Below are 14780 nucleotides of genomic sequence, written 5' to 3'. Positions count from 1 at the left end.
AGAGATGCAAACCACACCTATTCAAGGGCATGGAACTTTTATCTTCGGCAGGAGGTCTGGTCTAGAGGGTAGAGCCTCCATTAGTCTGAAGATTGCATTAGAAGGTCACCAGTTCGAGGACATGGGGAGGGGGGAGCACAATTAAGGGCACAATCCTATGCATGTCTACTCAGGAGTAAGTCCTGGTGTATTCAATGGAGCTTACTCTCAGGAAAATAGGGTTAGAATTGCAGTCTAAGTTCAACTTGCATGAGACTGCAGAGATCTAGCTACCATGAATGGGTGTTGCACATTAATTTCAGTGGAGGCCTCAGACTTCTTAGTGTGCATCGCTCTGTGAACACTAATCTTTTTTTTATTGTAAGGCATGTGGCCACCAGCCCACACCAAATCTTGAGCACATGAGTGCATCTGAGCCTCAGATGGGGCAAGTGTCTTTAAGGACCGAAAATTAAGGGCTGAACAACACATTTGTTTTATCGCATTTTTTTAAAGGGAACTGAATCATGCTTTTCTCAACTATAATTTAAGGATGTAATGTATTACTGTAGGTTTGTATAGGTGGAATCCCTTGTAACCAAGATCTGAAATTTGTGGGAAAACCTGAATGAATAAATCAATCACTTGGATGGGTTGGAGATAATGTTTGGAAGCTCCATTTGTGTCATATTCTTCCTTCCATTTTCCTGGAAGGAAAATCCAACTTTACAACAGGCTTGACAAGTGGTTTCTTGGATCCTGTGCATTTGAAGGGGGGAAGCTGCCCTTAGTCATTTCTGCTTCCCTAATGAACCTCACTCGGCGCTGGTGGTGACTGAAACGTAATCTTTGCTGGGAAACAGATAAAAAATCATAATACTTTTCAGGTAGATAGAGATGACTGTATGCCAATAAAGGTTTCTAACTATTACTTTTCAAGAAATCAAGAACATCGCTGCTTTCTCTCTTTGTTGTAGAGCAGCCATTTTCAACCACTGTGCCATGGCACGCTGGTGTGCCATGAATGGTCTGTGGGTGTGCTGCAGGAGTTCGGGGGAGGGTCATAAGAACATAAGAAGAGCCCCCTGGATCAGGCCAAACGCCCATCTAGTCCAGCTTCTGTATATCACCGTCCAGCTTCTGTACTGTGTCCAGGTTCCGTCCAGCTTCTGTATCTCACCCCACCAAATGCTTCAGGGAGCACAAAAGACAGCAAGACACAACCTGTGTCCTGGTGCCCTCCCCTGCACATGGCATTCTGAGGTAGCCAATTTCTAAAATCAGGAGCTTGCACATACCTATCATGTAACACCCAATGGACTTTTCCTCCAGAAATTTGTCCAATCCCCTCTTAAAGGCATCTAGGCAGGACACTATCACCACTACCTGTGGCAAGGAGTTCCACAGACTAACTACACGCTGGGTAAAGAAATATTTTCTTTTGTCTGTTCTAGCTCTCCCAACACTCAATTTTAGTGGATGTCCCCTGGTTCTGGTGTTAAATGAGAGAGAAAAGAGTGTCTCTATCCACTCCATCCATCCCCCGCATGATTTTGTATGCCTCAGTCGTGCCCCCCTCAGGCACCTCTTTTCTAGTCATTTATTTAGTAGGGTTATTGGGGGTTGTGAGCCCCCCACCGGCATGCCTCGTCAATGGTTCACAAACTGATGGCACGCCTTGGCCATTTTTGTGCCTTGTCAGTGTGCCAGGAGACGAAAAAGGTGGAAAATCCCCGTAGTGGGGTGTCCTCAGCTGTGATTTGGAGGTGGGCTGGACACCCAGTGTGGGTAGAATCCAGGTGGAGCCCTTGGAGAAGAGGAGGAGGGAGAGGCTCTTCCCCAGCTTGGAAGCCCCATAAATCAGGCCTGTGGTGGTGGTGGGAAGAAACTGGGCTGGGAGCTGCCCCCTCCCGGGCCAAGACAGCGCCTTTCTTGTGCGCCAGCCAGCCAGCCAGCCTGCAGCAGACGGAGGAATGCGAGTGTCAAGGGGTCAGGCTCAATCCGGTGTGAGTTGATGAGGCAGGAAGGTGGAGAGGAATGTCAGGAATGTGGCTGTTTGTGTAGGACTCCATTCAGCCCATTGGCGCGCGCGGGCAGCCGGGAGGGGATAAAAGCCGCCGGGCTGCCTCCTCGGGACTCAGACGAGCGGCGCTCTGCTTCCAGGGGACGAAGGCAGCCGTCAGCCCAGGACACCCTCGCCAAGCAGCCTCCGCAGCGCCTCTCGCCCTCCGCCAGCAGCAGCAGCACAGGATGGCACTCCGCCGCCTCCTTTGCGCCCTGCCGCTCCTGCTCGCCCTCTCCGGCCGCGTAAGTGCAGCCCCGCGCCTGGCTGGGGTGGGTGGCGGGTCTTGCCCGGCGTCCTGCCCGCGTCTGCTCACACCCCCCTGTGCCCCTCTCTCCCCAGCAGGCGGCCAGCCAGGACTGCAGCGGGCAGTGCCAGTGTGCAGCCGCGCCTCCCCAGTGCCCGCCCGGGGTGAGCCTGGTGCCAGACGGCTGCGGCTGCTGCCGGGTGTGTGCCAAGCAGCTGGGCGAGCTCTGCACCGAGCGGGACCCCTGCGACCCCCACAAGGGGCTCTTCTGCGACTTCGGCTCCCCCGCCAACCGCAAGATCGGAGTGTGCACCGGTGAGTACCGCCGGCCGGGGGTCGTTCCCGTCACCTCCAGGGTGCAGCAGGGACGTGAGCGGTTCTGGTTCTGGCACTCGCATGCCTTCTGGGGCTTAAAGCCCAAGCCTATGCAGGTCTACTCAGAAGTAAGTTCCACTAGGGCTTACAATGGGGCTTACTCCCAGGAAAGTGAGTCTAGGACAGCAGCCTTCGAGCCCAATCCTCGGCATGTCTACTCAGAAGTAAGTCCCATTAGAGTCCATGGGACTTACTCCTAGGTACTTGTGGATAGGATTGCAGCCTTAGGCTATAGGGGAAACTGCCTTGGTGCAGGAGGTTAGCCTGTCCAGATCTTCTCCACCCTGCAGGGGAAAGCATGACCTGTTGAATTGCTGCCCTGCTGCAGCTATCCAAGTTTCAGCAGCCCTGCCTGAGCTGAAGTGGGGAGGGGGTACCCAAGGACCAGAGACCGCTGACACCCCAAATGCCATTAGTTTAGCCCCCTTCTTGCTTGTGGGTAGGCACCTGGATAGGATTTTTTGGCAGTTTTCAGGAAGGACTGCTCTCTTCTCTTTGTAGCAAGGGACGGCGCCCCCTGTGTGTTCGGAGGCATGGTGTACCGAAGTGGAGAGTCCTTCCAGAGCAGCTGCAAATATCAGTGCACCTGCCTGGATGGAGCTGTGGGTTGCGTGCCCCTGTGCAGCATGGATGTTCGCCTGCCCAGCCCAGACTGCCCCTACCCGCGAAGAGTGAAGCTGCCAGGCAAATGCTGCGAGGAATGGGTGTGCGATGAGCCCAAGGACAAAGAACAGACCGCAGTCGGACCTGCCCTTGCTGGTGAGCTGGAGTTGTCTTAACAGCCTTGGCTTTGCTGTGTTGGTGCCCTCCGTCGAGCACCTTCTGGAGTTGCATTGGCATAAATGGGGACATGTAGGATAATTCAACTCTGTGTGTTCCTGTGGTGTCCTATGAGCCTGAGCCTCTTCTTCGTGGTGCTAGAATCTAATCCCTTTTTCTTTCCTCTGCTCTTTAGCTTACAGACTGGAAGACACGTATGGCCCTGACCCATCCCTGATGCGTGCCAACTGCTTGGTCCAGACCACTGAATGGAGTGCCTGCTCAAAGACTTGTGGAATGGGCATCTCCACTAGAGTCACCAATGACAATGCTTTCTGCCGACTGGAGAAGCAAAGCAGACTCTGCATGGTGAGACCTTGTGAAGCAGACCTGGAAGAGAGCATCAAGGTAAAGAAGCTGCTCATTTCACTTCTGCCTACATAGATGTAGATATATTTTAAAGTCTCTTGTATCTATGTTGGCATTTTTAATCAAATGACCATGGGGAACAGCATCTAAAGCCACATTATTTGAAAAAAAAAATTAGATAAAGAAATATGTTGTATATAGCCATTTAAAATAACATTCAGTCAACATTAACAGATTATTACATGGGCAATCTAAGACTGCCAGATTCACATGGATGAAAATCCCATTGAACTGATAGGGATTACTTGAAAGCAATGGGCCCAAGCCAGCCAAATTTAAGAACCATAAATCTCATTGGTTTCAATAAATATATGATAATTTCTCTTACTTTCTTACAATATACTCACAAGTATATTGTCTGGATTGTATTCAGGGTATGTGAAGCCAGGAGTAAGTAAAAACTGTGTAAAGTAAGACATTGGACAATATGAATGGAAGCCTTGTATATCTGACATGTACTTATATGAATCCCATCTTCTGTTCTCAACAGAAAGGCAAGAAGTGCATTCGTACTCCCAAGATCTCCAAGCCAATCAAGTTTGAGCTGTCTGGCTGCACCAGTGTAAAAACCTATCGAGCCAAGTTCTGTGGCGTCTGCACTGATGGGCGTTGCTGCACCCCCCACAGAACAGCCACCCTCCCTGTGGAATTCAAGTGTCCTGATGGTGAGGTCATGAAGAAGAGAATGATGTTTATCAAGACCTGTGCATGCCATTACAACTGCCCTGGAGACAATGACATCTTTGAGTCTGTGTACTACAGGAAGATGTATGGAGATATGGCATAAAACCCAAAAGAGACACTTTTAAACTCGACTGTCAACTTGAACTGATAATTGCATCTCATTTTTGTAAAACATGATTAAATAGCACAAGGTATTTAAATGTCTTTTAAAAAAAAAACAGAAACAAAAATGTTCCATGTGACTTAAGACAAAATTGTCTACTGACCCCAAACATAGGTTTGAAGGAAAAAAAAATAATTAAAAGGACTGTGAGGTACCACAGCAAAGCTGTGCCTCAGAATAGAGTATACTGTTTATGGGGGGGTGATATATAGGAATTACTTTTTTAAGGGGACATTTGAGGCCTTCAGCAATGTTTACATTGTGAAGTAGCTCATGTCCCACCTAATAGTGCAATGGAAAAGGACCCTTAGCCAGGTTACTGAGTTTTTTTTGTGTCAGTAACTGCTGGACTGGAAACTCTTACCCAGCAAGGTGCTAAGTCATGGTGTTCTCTACATCAGAGTAGCAATAATTCTGCTTTGACGTTCTGACTCAAATGGTATGTTCAGAATTATGTCTATTAGACTGGACAGCTTGTGGCAGAAACTTTGTCACCAGCTAGATTTTTTTTAATTAATATTGTAAATACTGCGTGTGTGTGTGTGTGTATATATATATATATATTTTGTACAGTTATCTAAGTTAATTTAAAAGTTTTATTGCCTCTTTTGTTTGTTAATGCTTTGATACATCAGTGTTAGCCTCTCCCTTTTTTTATGACCCAATACATTCAACTCCTGAAGTAGATTCTAGGATGGAAGTTCTGCTCAATTAACAGTAGGGGAAGCAACAGGGGCAGCCCAATCCAACGTAAATCCCCATGCGGTGATGCAGTGGCTCCAGCGTGGGCTACACTGCATCTTGCAGTTGATTTTTGATCGCTGGAATAAGGGTAAAAAAAAAAAGCTATTTTCGATCGCTTCGGGTAAGGGGACATTTGTCAAAAGCACCATAAAGCACAGCTTTATGGTGCTTTTCTGACAGCATGCACTGGTGGGATTTATGTTCTGCCAGCGCAGGCCCTCATTTGGATTGGGCTGCAAGTGAACTGAATTGATGGTTTGCTGAAGAAGAGGTACCCACATCCTTCAGAAGCATTTCATCAAATAAGGGACAAGGAAAAGAAATATGGTTATTTCTGCCTTAATCAAGATGTCCTGAAGTAAAATAAGCAGCTCATTAGTAGCTGATCAGTCTTTCCACCTAAGAACATTTGTTTCTTTCTTTGACCATGGCTGTTTTTGTGGGGACAGTTTGTTACCCATTGAGAAGTGTGACCAAAAGTTACATGTTTGCACCTTTCTAGTTGAAAAATAAAGTATTTTATTTTTTATATAAACTGACTTGCAAGTCTCTTGATTTTGTTGGGTCTAGCAGTTATTGAAAAGGGAATAAATTGATGTGTACTTTGCTGTAATCCTGCACTAAGTCAATTTTCCCACTGTAGATATTCCTTGGTGTACGAGCATGACCTATCACTACCACGTCAAGCTAAATAGATAGAATCAGTTCCACACAAATCCCCTTAAAATGCTTAAGAGGCTAGAGCCAGAGAACATATCCCAGTGGACTGTACCCCAGGTTCCCATACAGATGCAACAACATGGCCCAATATAAAACATTAGTGTCAGCTGATTAATACTGCAATTAAAACTAACATTCTTGAAATCTAATCTAGGAGAAATATGTTACCAGGTCTAAAACAAAATTCATCCACCTGACACTTGCTTTTGGTGGTAAATATCAGTAGTCCCATCATACCATATTGCTTTCCAGGGGTATTCTGCCTTTGTCATAAGTAGTCTGCAGTGGTTTGTGAAATGCTGTCAACCAATGTAGTACTTGGATTTAAGTCAACTGTAGCATTTAAGGTGAATTCAGATGCAGTTTGCCTCTCACTGACTAGTATATCAGAATTACAGTTTTGCTGGAGTAAAGCTCTGAATTCCTGAGTCAGCAATTTCTTACATAAAGTTCTCCAGCCCACAAGGTCTCCCCCCCCCCATTCACTTCAGTAGAGGGTATCAGCAACTAGTACATGAATGAGTGCATGGGCGGAGCTATTCATTGATAGGAATTTCTTTTCAGTGCAGTTTTGCTCTGCATCACCCACAGAGCTCTGGATTTGGACAGCAAGGATTTCTTGGCTTAAATCCTTTGATTAAACCACATTGATTACATGTTTGTTTGATTACATTGATTGCACTGTACCTATTTTAACTAATTAATTACACTGTACCTATTAAATACAGTGTTTAAAAGGCATAACTGAAAACTGACAGAGTCTTCAGCTTCTGTTAGGATTTTCATTGCAGCAGGCTCCTTTTTTCTACCTGTTAACAGAGAACATAACTGTAAATAGACTACAGACTCATCTTGAATTCAAGCTGAAGTCCTTGGATTTAAGCCAAATCAATTGCACTGACTTCTATGGAAGACACAGCCCAATCCTACATGATTGGGCTGTAAATTTGTATTAATCAAAGTACACTGACATAATTTGTGTGGGGGACAGTAAAGTATGAGAGTATTGCTTTACTTTTTCTGTCTTCAGATACATAGGTTATAGTTCATCAAGAATTCCTTCCAGGCAGACAGATCTAATCCAGAGTTTCCTTTTGGCCTTAGATGAGTGAGCTAGCAGTGAGCTGACTGCTATAATTTCCAACTTCTAATGCTCTGTGTTGCATTTGATGGCTTGTCAACAGGGCATGCACTGCATCCAGGGGTGGTGGTGGTGCAATCAGGAGGCCTGGGAGGAATAAGGAAAAATATTTTTCCTTTACGTCTCCACAGATATTTTTCCTTATTCCTCCCAGGCCTCCTGATTGCACCACCACCAGGCGAAACAGGCAGGACGAGTTCAAAAAGAAGAGATAGGATGCTGCCACCAGACTCAACATATTCCTTCTCCAAAACTCTTCCTGCCTTCCCCCTCTCCACCCATGACACCCCCCCCCCCACTGGCAGGATATCAGGAGCAGTGGAGCATCTGGGAGCCGCTACAGCATGTGGTGCGCTGCTGCTACCCATTTGCCTGGAAGTGTGCAATGGTGGCCCAGCTTTCTCAGCACCATAAAGGGCCTTACATTGCTGGAACACAAGTTCTGGCAGTGCAAGGTCCAGAGAGGATTGGGCCCTTACAGCGCAATCCTGAGCTGCACTTGGGCCGGACTTGTGCCAGCCCAGGAGGGTAGTAAATGTGCCATAAGGCACATTTGAGCCTCCTTGTTAGTCGGTTAGGCTGGCGAGTAGAGGCACGCCGCCCTGCGGAGGCTTAGATAAGCCTTCGCGCTGAAGGATTGTATCGGCTGATGCAAGACTCTGGGGTGGGCAGGGAGGAGGCAGGAGGGAGGAGTTCCTGGGCAGGGGGAGGGTGGGCGGTGGGGGGCCCTGGGGGTGGGCAGGTGAGGAGTGGGAGGCAGAACTGGGACCAGGCAGTTATGCCAGATCCCAACTCATTCCCAGGGAACTTGACGCAGCATCAAGCTGCTCCGCTCTCCACAGACTTGTGCCACCACAGGAAGTGGTGCAGATCTGAGGAGACCCACTGGGGCCAGGGTGCCAGGGGAAAAGTTTCCCCTTACCTCTGACTGAGCTGCTTTGGGCACCTATCCTGCATTGTATATAGCACAAGCCTCTTGGCTTGCCTGTTCCAGCGCAGGATAGGATTGTGCCCTTAGTCACAGAAACTCAGTACATGAACCACCACCCAATGGACAAGTGTGATTAGCACTCTGTACAGGGATGATTCATAGACCATGAAGCAAACCTAGCGAAGAACTCTATCCACTCCATCCCACTGAGGTTCTGAGGTGGCATCCTTCATTTAGCCAATGCAGGGTGAGATGGAAAGTAGAAAATTAATGATGCCAAAGACCAATGGAAGTGGTATATAAATAACTAATTCTTCAACTGGTTACTCTGAGTAATTTTATTTTCCTTCACTATCTGCCCAGTCCTATCCCCCATCATGTTATAGCATGCAGCCACACCAAGGAGGCACATACTATCATGCTATGGTGGTGGGAGGCTATCAAACTGGTGCCACCAGGATCCACCCCTCATTCTCCCAATCTGCCCCTGCCCTCCTTTGATCTGCCCCAAAATTATCCCTACCTGACAGCAGCTGTTACCCTGCACATGCCTGATCTCATCTGATCTCGGAAGCTAAGCATGGTCAGGCCTGGTTAGTACTTGGATGGGAGACCGCCTGGGAATACCAGGTGCTGTAGGCTTATACCATTGTCTTTCGAGACTGAAGGTTGCCACCATTCCCCTACTTGCCCATGACATGACTTCATCACTGACTTATTGGGAGAAGCATAGCCCAGGGTCTAGGCAGTGTAGGTCTGGAGCTGCAGCTGCTTGTCAGTGGTGGCTGGCATTGTCCCAGCAACAGTGCAATCTTTATGCCATCTCAGGGTCTTTTACAACTATGGAAAAGAGGTTCCCCTGCCATAAATCAGACATAGGATTGAGCCGTAAGTGCTTGATGTAAATACATAGGGCATGACTGCATGAGAATGGCAGCACGTGGCACCAAATTCACCTTGCGTCAGGTTGATCCAAGATATGTGGGATGTCTGAAAATCCTATGATGAAGGTAAGCTTTGATAATTCTCACTTTATTCTTCCTGATTCAGGAAGAAAGCGGCCAGAGATCAATTTCTGATCCATTTAGAGCCAGGGTGGTGTAGTGGTTTGGGAGGTTGACTCAGACCTGGAAGATCCAGGTTCAAATCCCCCCTCAGCCATGAAGCACCCTGGGTGACCTTGGGCCAGTCACTTTCTCTCAGCCTCACCTACCTCACAGGGTTGTTGTGAAGAAAAAAAGGAGCAGCCATGTACACCACCCTGAGCTCTTTGGAGAAGGGCGGTATAAAAATGTGATAGATAAATAAATAAATTTCTTTGGTTTGTTAGAACAGGCAGACACAGGCCAGGCACAGACAGCTGGTGGACCATTTGGTCCTCACTTTCCTGTGAAGACATTAATATGCAAAGTAATGTTGGAGATCACCTGTTGAACCAAATAAATTAAGTAGGAACAATGGCAATAATACTTTATCTGTACAATATCTGTACAATGTCTGTAACTGAACCAGTTGTTGTGTAGGGCCCATTTCTCAGATTTTGAATAGCTTTATTAGAGTTCACTATTAACAATTCTGTAACTCTCAAATATCAGTTTGAACAATATTCCTTTATGCCTTCAATTGTGTGATTACGCAGGCATTTAGAAACAAATACGTTCAGAATCCTTATGGTGCTTGGGGGTGCAGGGTATAAATGTCTTGTGGCAAGAAGCCTTTGCATGTTTCTTCAGAGATACATCCCACCAGGAGTGGCCTGAGCTGATCTGCCACCTGAATTGGGGCAGATCTGCTACCCTTGATAGTTTGAACTCCCCCTCTTTGAAAACAAAACAAAAACCCATCTCCCGTGTGCCCAACCACCGCTGTTGTTGCCTCTTCCTTCTCTTCATCACCTACCTGGCTGCTTAAGGTGGGGGTCTCCAAACTCTGGCCCAGAGGCAGAGTGGCAAGCCTCTATCCAGCCCGCAGTGAGCCTCTCCACCTGGACCACAGCAAGCCCTGTAGTCTTCTGGAATCCACACATGGCCTGCCCAGGCCTCAGAATGCCTTGTAAGGCCTCTGGGAGGTCTTAGAAGGTCACCTGATTTTTCTGAAAAATTGGAAGAGATGTTTTAAGGCCTTAAATGGCCTTCAGAGGGCCGGGGAAGCCTTCCTGAGCCCACCAAAGACCTTTTAAGGCTTCAAAATTCACTTGCGGTTTTTCCAAATAACTGGAAGCAATATTTTAAGGCCTTCCAGAGGCGGTTCCAGCTACATGGAACCAGATGTGTGGTGCTTCTGGCCTTTCAGATATTTTTAATGAATTAATTACTATCGTGTGGGGGTTGGGAAGAAACCATTCTGTTGGGAGAAATCATGGAACCAGGTCTATGGTGCTTCTGGCCTTTCAGGTATTTTTTCCTAATTCATGGGTACTGAAATTTAATATAAATTTGAATGTTAGAATTTTGTTCAAATTTATTTAAATTTAATTTATTTTTTTCTGGCCCTTGACATGGTACCAGATATTTGATGTAGTCCTCCTGTCGAAAAATTTGGAGACCCCTTGTTTAAGGAAATAAGGTGGATGAAGTGAGGAGGACTGAAACCCCCTCCTCCTCCTTTTTCTTACCTCCAGGTTTGTTGCCACAGCTTCCTAGTTGCTTCCACTCAACCTATTTGAAACAAATAGAACATGCTTTCAAGGGTGGAATGTCCTTTGGATTAGGCCAGGTTCAAGGGAATGGCAATTGGGTGCAGGTCTCTTGTTGTTTTGTCTAGACCCTGAGACATCTAGAAAGCCACCGTGAGATACAGGAAGCTAGACTAGATGGGTCTTTGGCCCAAATCAGCAGGGCTTATGATCTTATACTGGGGGTGCAAGAAGCATCCTTCTCAGTGATGGACCTCCCATTGTAGATGATGCGCAAATGTCCCAGGCGTGAGCTTTTAGGACCCTGCGGAAGCCTCTCTGAAGCTCTGGAAGCTTCCATTTTTCCGGAAGCGCAGTATGAAGCCTCAGGAAGCTTCCCCAATACAGTCTACTGGCGCACGATACTGTAAGTCTCAGGTAAGTGGGGGGGGAGATTTGCACTTGGGGGGCAGCAACATCCTATGAGGGGAGCTATCATGGACCTTTGTCCCGGGGTGCAGGGCTGAGGAGGTCCGCCACTGCTCCTTCTTGCCATCTGGTCTTCTCACTGGGCAGGCAAGAGGGAGAAGACGGTGAAGCTAAATGACTCTTTTCTGATCGCTCATGAAAGCAAGCAGTCATAGCAGGTCTGCTTGGCTGCTGCTTTTGTAGGTCTGCTGCTGTGATTGCTCACAGCAAGCATAGCTGGAGGGAGAGGTGGGCTGCCACTGCTCTGATTCTCTTCCCAGTGACTCTCAGCATGCAAGAAGATGATCAGAGAACCAGTTGAAGAGGCTGGGTGGCCAATGGGACAGAAGTGGTGGCAAGAAGATGTGGGGTGCAGCACACCCCTTGTCAATTTGCCACTCCCTCACCCCCAATTCATCACTCAAAACAGTTTGAGTGTTTCACCACTCAGGGTCTGAGTCCCACTGTGTCCAATGGAGCTTACGCCGAGGAAAGTGGACATGGGATTGCACTGTGGATCTTTTCACAAGGACTGAGTGCATTTTTAAATTGCATACAACCTCTGAAAGCCACACAGATGCCCACAGTCATCCTTGGATGTCTGTTTTCCAGACAGGAATAATTATAGCACTAATGCAAGTCTGCAGCTGGAGATTTGCAATGTTGATATTATTAAGGTACTTCTTTTAAAAATGAGAACACTCTGTTCAAGCAGCAAATAGTTAAATGTGGTATTTCTGTGCAAGTCTAATGCTCCGGAACAAACTTCCTCTCACTTCTGTCACCCCCATCGCAATATTGACTCATGTCTTTCATGTGTTATGTGCACACAAAACAGCATGAATTGGCCTCAGAATGAGATAATCTAGAGATTACTAAGCATACTTAATAAACAACTCATTGGAACTACACAGATGCAGAGCAATTATCGTGACGTAATGTTAATGCATTTGGAGATGCTGTAACAAACTGTAGCTCAAGGGAAAAAACCAGGAAATCTTCACCATTCCAGATACCCAAAGAAAGCATATGTTTTATTTTCACTTTTGTATCTCACTCTTCCTCTAAGAAGCTCAGGGCTGCAACCATGAAGTTATCCTCACAACCCTATGAAGATGATTAAGCTGGTACATAAGAACATAACGTGCACTCTGGTACTCTGTCTGTGGTCAGGGGTCAGTCTAGAACAATTTATTTGGAGAAGTGAAGGGATGGCAAAAATTGTTACTATTACTATCTTTGACAGGACTGGCCTAAGTTCTCCTGACATTTGAGGTGACATGCCAAATACTGCCCTCCTTAATGACGTGCCAATCTCTGCTCCTCTTGTTCTCCAACACTCTAGCTCTGTACACTCCTCATCTCCCCTCTATATCTCCTCTTTCTCTTTGTCCCCTTCCTATTTTTCCCATCCAGGAAGAAGAAGGAGAAGAAGGAGCAGTGGGGACAAGATCAGTACTCATTATCAGTCTGTGGCCTGAGGTAACCACTTCAGTTGGCCTCATAGATGGGCTGGCGCTTGTCTCTGACCAGGCAGCTCCAGGCAATTTGGCTTTAGGTTGGTTGGCTCCAAAGCTGTGTCCCTCATGATGAGTTCCACTGCCTCCTGCCTGCTGTATTTAAAACAGGAAAGAAATGGAAGGAGGCATTTTTAATTTATAAAGCAAAATCACCTGCAGGCTTTTCCATTTTTAAAAATTCAGATTCAGACATTCTACTGTGATAGTTTGACCTCTGTTGTGCCATGATTCATGGAAGCTATGCTATTTTTTCTGATCAGATGTGTGGAGCTGCAGAAGGAGCAGTGGGATGTATTAAGGCTGTAATCCTATCCACACTGACCTGGGAGTAAGCCCCGTTGACTATAATGTGACTTACTTCTGAGTAGACATGCATAGGATTGGGCTGTAAGGTGCTCACTGTGCTGTCTCTACTGCCTCTCACTTCTCCATTGTTTCCAATTCAGCACTCCAGTCCAACATTCCATTACCATGAAGATATGACCAACATAAATGGTTTGTTTTTTCAATTTTTACAACTACTAACAGTTAGTGTCCAGTTCTAGGACTGCAAATAATAATAGCTCCAAAATAGACTAGTTAAGGAACTCTTCAGGAATGAACCATAAATTATCTCTAACCACAGAGGAACAAATAAGTGTCATGTGTAGAGTTCAGTCGTTTGACTCATTCAGAACCAAGAGTTGCATAAGAAAATTGGCTTTTGAGTGACTTCTCTAGAAATAGTAAACCCAGATAGGTACCGTAATTTACTTTCCTTTCCTTTTTATTACCACCAGTCCTGAACCACAGCGCTTTAAGACACGCTAACTATTATTATAATGAAAGGCATAAAATAAATGAGAGAGAAAAAGTAGTCTACCCCTTGAACACACAGTGAAATTCTACCTTCCTAATGCTGTGCTTTTAGTGCATGATCCTCTCCTTCATTAGGAAAAAACCAGGGTGTGGCTTCAGTTAATGTCAGTTCTGCTATGTTTTATGTACTTTACATATGGAAACTGTTACCAAGACGTCTGTCCAGCCAGTTGGGAAGAAAAAGCAATGTAAGCCTTGCCTAAAAAACAAGAGAAACCTCAAAACAGAAAGAGTTCAGCTAATAGATATATTTATTTATTTCATTTTTCCATTTCTTTTTTTCCCCCTCCTAACCTCAGCAGCTCCCACATATGCCCATAAATGGAAGTCACCAAAATGCCACATATAAACAGAATTTTCAGCCTGACTCAAACCAGGAAATGCCAGAGATTTCTTAGGAGAACCTGTTTTGAAACCACACTAATGGCGCAATCCTAGGCATGATTACTTTGAAGTAGCCCCACTGTCTTTGGTAAGACAGGCAGCCCAATCCTATGCTTCCCTAGCGCCCAGGCTGAAGCAGCACCGAAATGGCAACTGCTGCATCCAATGGGGCAGGAAATCAGTGCCAGGTCTCCTCTGGGAACAAATGTTTCCTTACTATGTGTAGCGGACAGGCAACCCCAATAGGTCTCCTTGGATCTGTGCCTGCTATTGTGCAGACGCAGAACTGAGGAGAACTGTGTTGGGCTTCCCAGTCCTGGAGGGGGGGTTAGGATATGGTGGCAGAGCCTGCCACCCTCTCCATCCCCCTACCAGACCCGCTCCTTGCCTCCCTCTGTCTTCCTGCTGCCCAGTTCAGCCCCTCCCCGCCCTCCCCCTGCCCCCAAAAGGTCTGCTGCCAGGTGGTGGTAAAACTTACCACTGGGAGCCCTTACCATTCATCCTCCGGTGCTGCAGCCCTATGCCAACCGACGCTGGGTACTGGTGGTGTGCCAGTACTTGTAGCACAAAAGTGCCTTACAGCCCTTTTTTGTAACAGTCGGGCCAGTAGCATCAGCAGTGCCAGTGCCATAGGATTGGCCCTTTACTCCCAAGTAAGTATGCATCAGCTACAATCCAAGACATACTTTCTAGGTAGGGAGT

The 14780-nt window shown here is 46.6% G+C and overlaps 1 protein-coding gene and 1 pseudogene across 2 annotated transcripts; both read left to right on the top strand.

Annotated features, from left to right (window-relative positions):
* Nucleotides 1-2146: 2146 nt before the first annotated feature.
* Nucleotides 2147-5977, top strand: CCN2 (cellular communication network factor 2). 2 transcript variants are annotated; one of them, XM_066614701.1, is made up of 5 exons: nucleotides 2147-2286; nucleotides 2387-2603; nucleotides 3165-3422; nucleotides 3619-3830; nucleotides 4342-5977. In XM_066614701.1, the coding sequence occupies exons 1-5, from the start codon at nucleotides 2230-2232 to the stop codon at nucleotides 4636-4638; spliced, it is 1041 nt and encodes a 346-aa protein (XP_066470798.1). In that variant the 5' UTR covers nucleotides 2147-2229; the 3' UTR covers nucleotides 4639-5977. The 2 variants fall into 2 exon arrangements, with proteins under 2 accessions (XP_066470798.1, XP_066470789.1); XM_066614692.1 differs by having other exon boundaries at nucleotides 2384-2603.
* A 2782-nt stretch (nucleotides 5978-8759) lies between these two features.
* Nucleotides 8760-8876, top strand: LOC136637302 (5S ribosomal RNA; annotated as a pseudogene).
* Nucleotides 8877-14780: the final 5904 nt, after the last annotated feature.

The sequence above is a fragment of the Tiliqua scincoides genome, chromosome 1 (genome assembly GCF_035046505.1).
Source record: "Tiliqua scincoides isolate rTilSci1 chromosome 1, rTilSci1.hap2, whole genome shotgun sequence".
Classification (NCBI taxonomy): Eukaryota; Metazoa; Chordata; class Lepidosauria; order Squamata; family Scincidae; genus Tiliqua; species Tiliqua scincoides.
The sequence above is the reverse complement of the archived record's forward strand: the minus strand, read 5'-3'. Positions and strand labels throughout refer to the sequence as shown.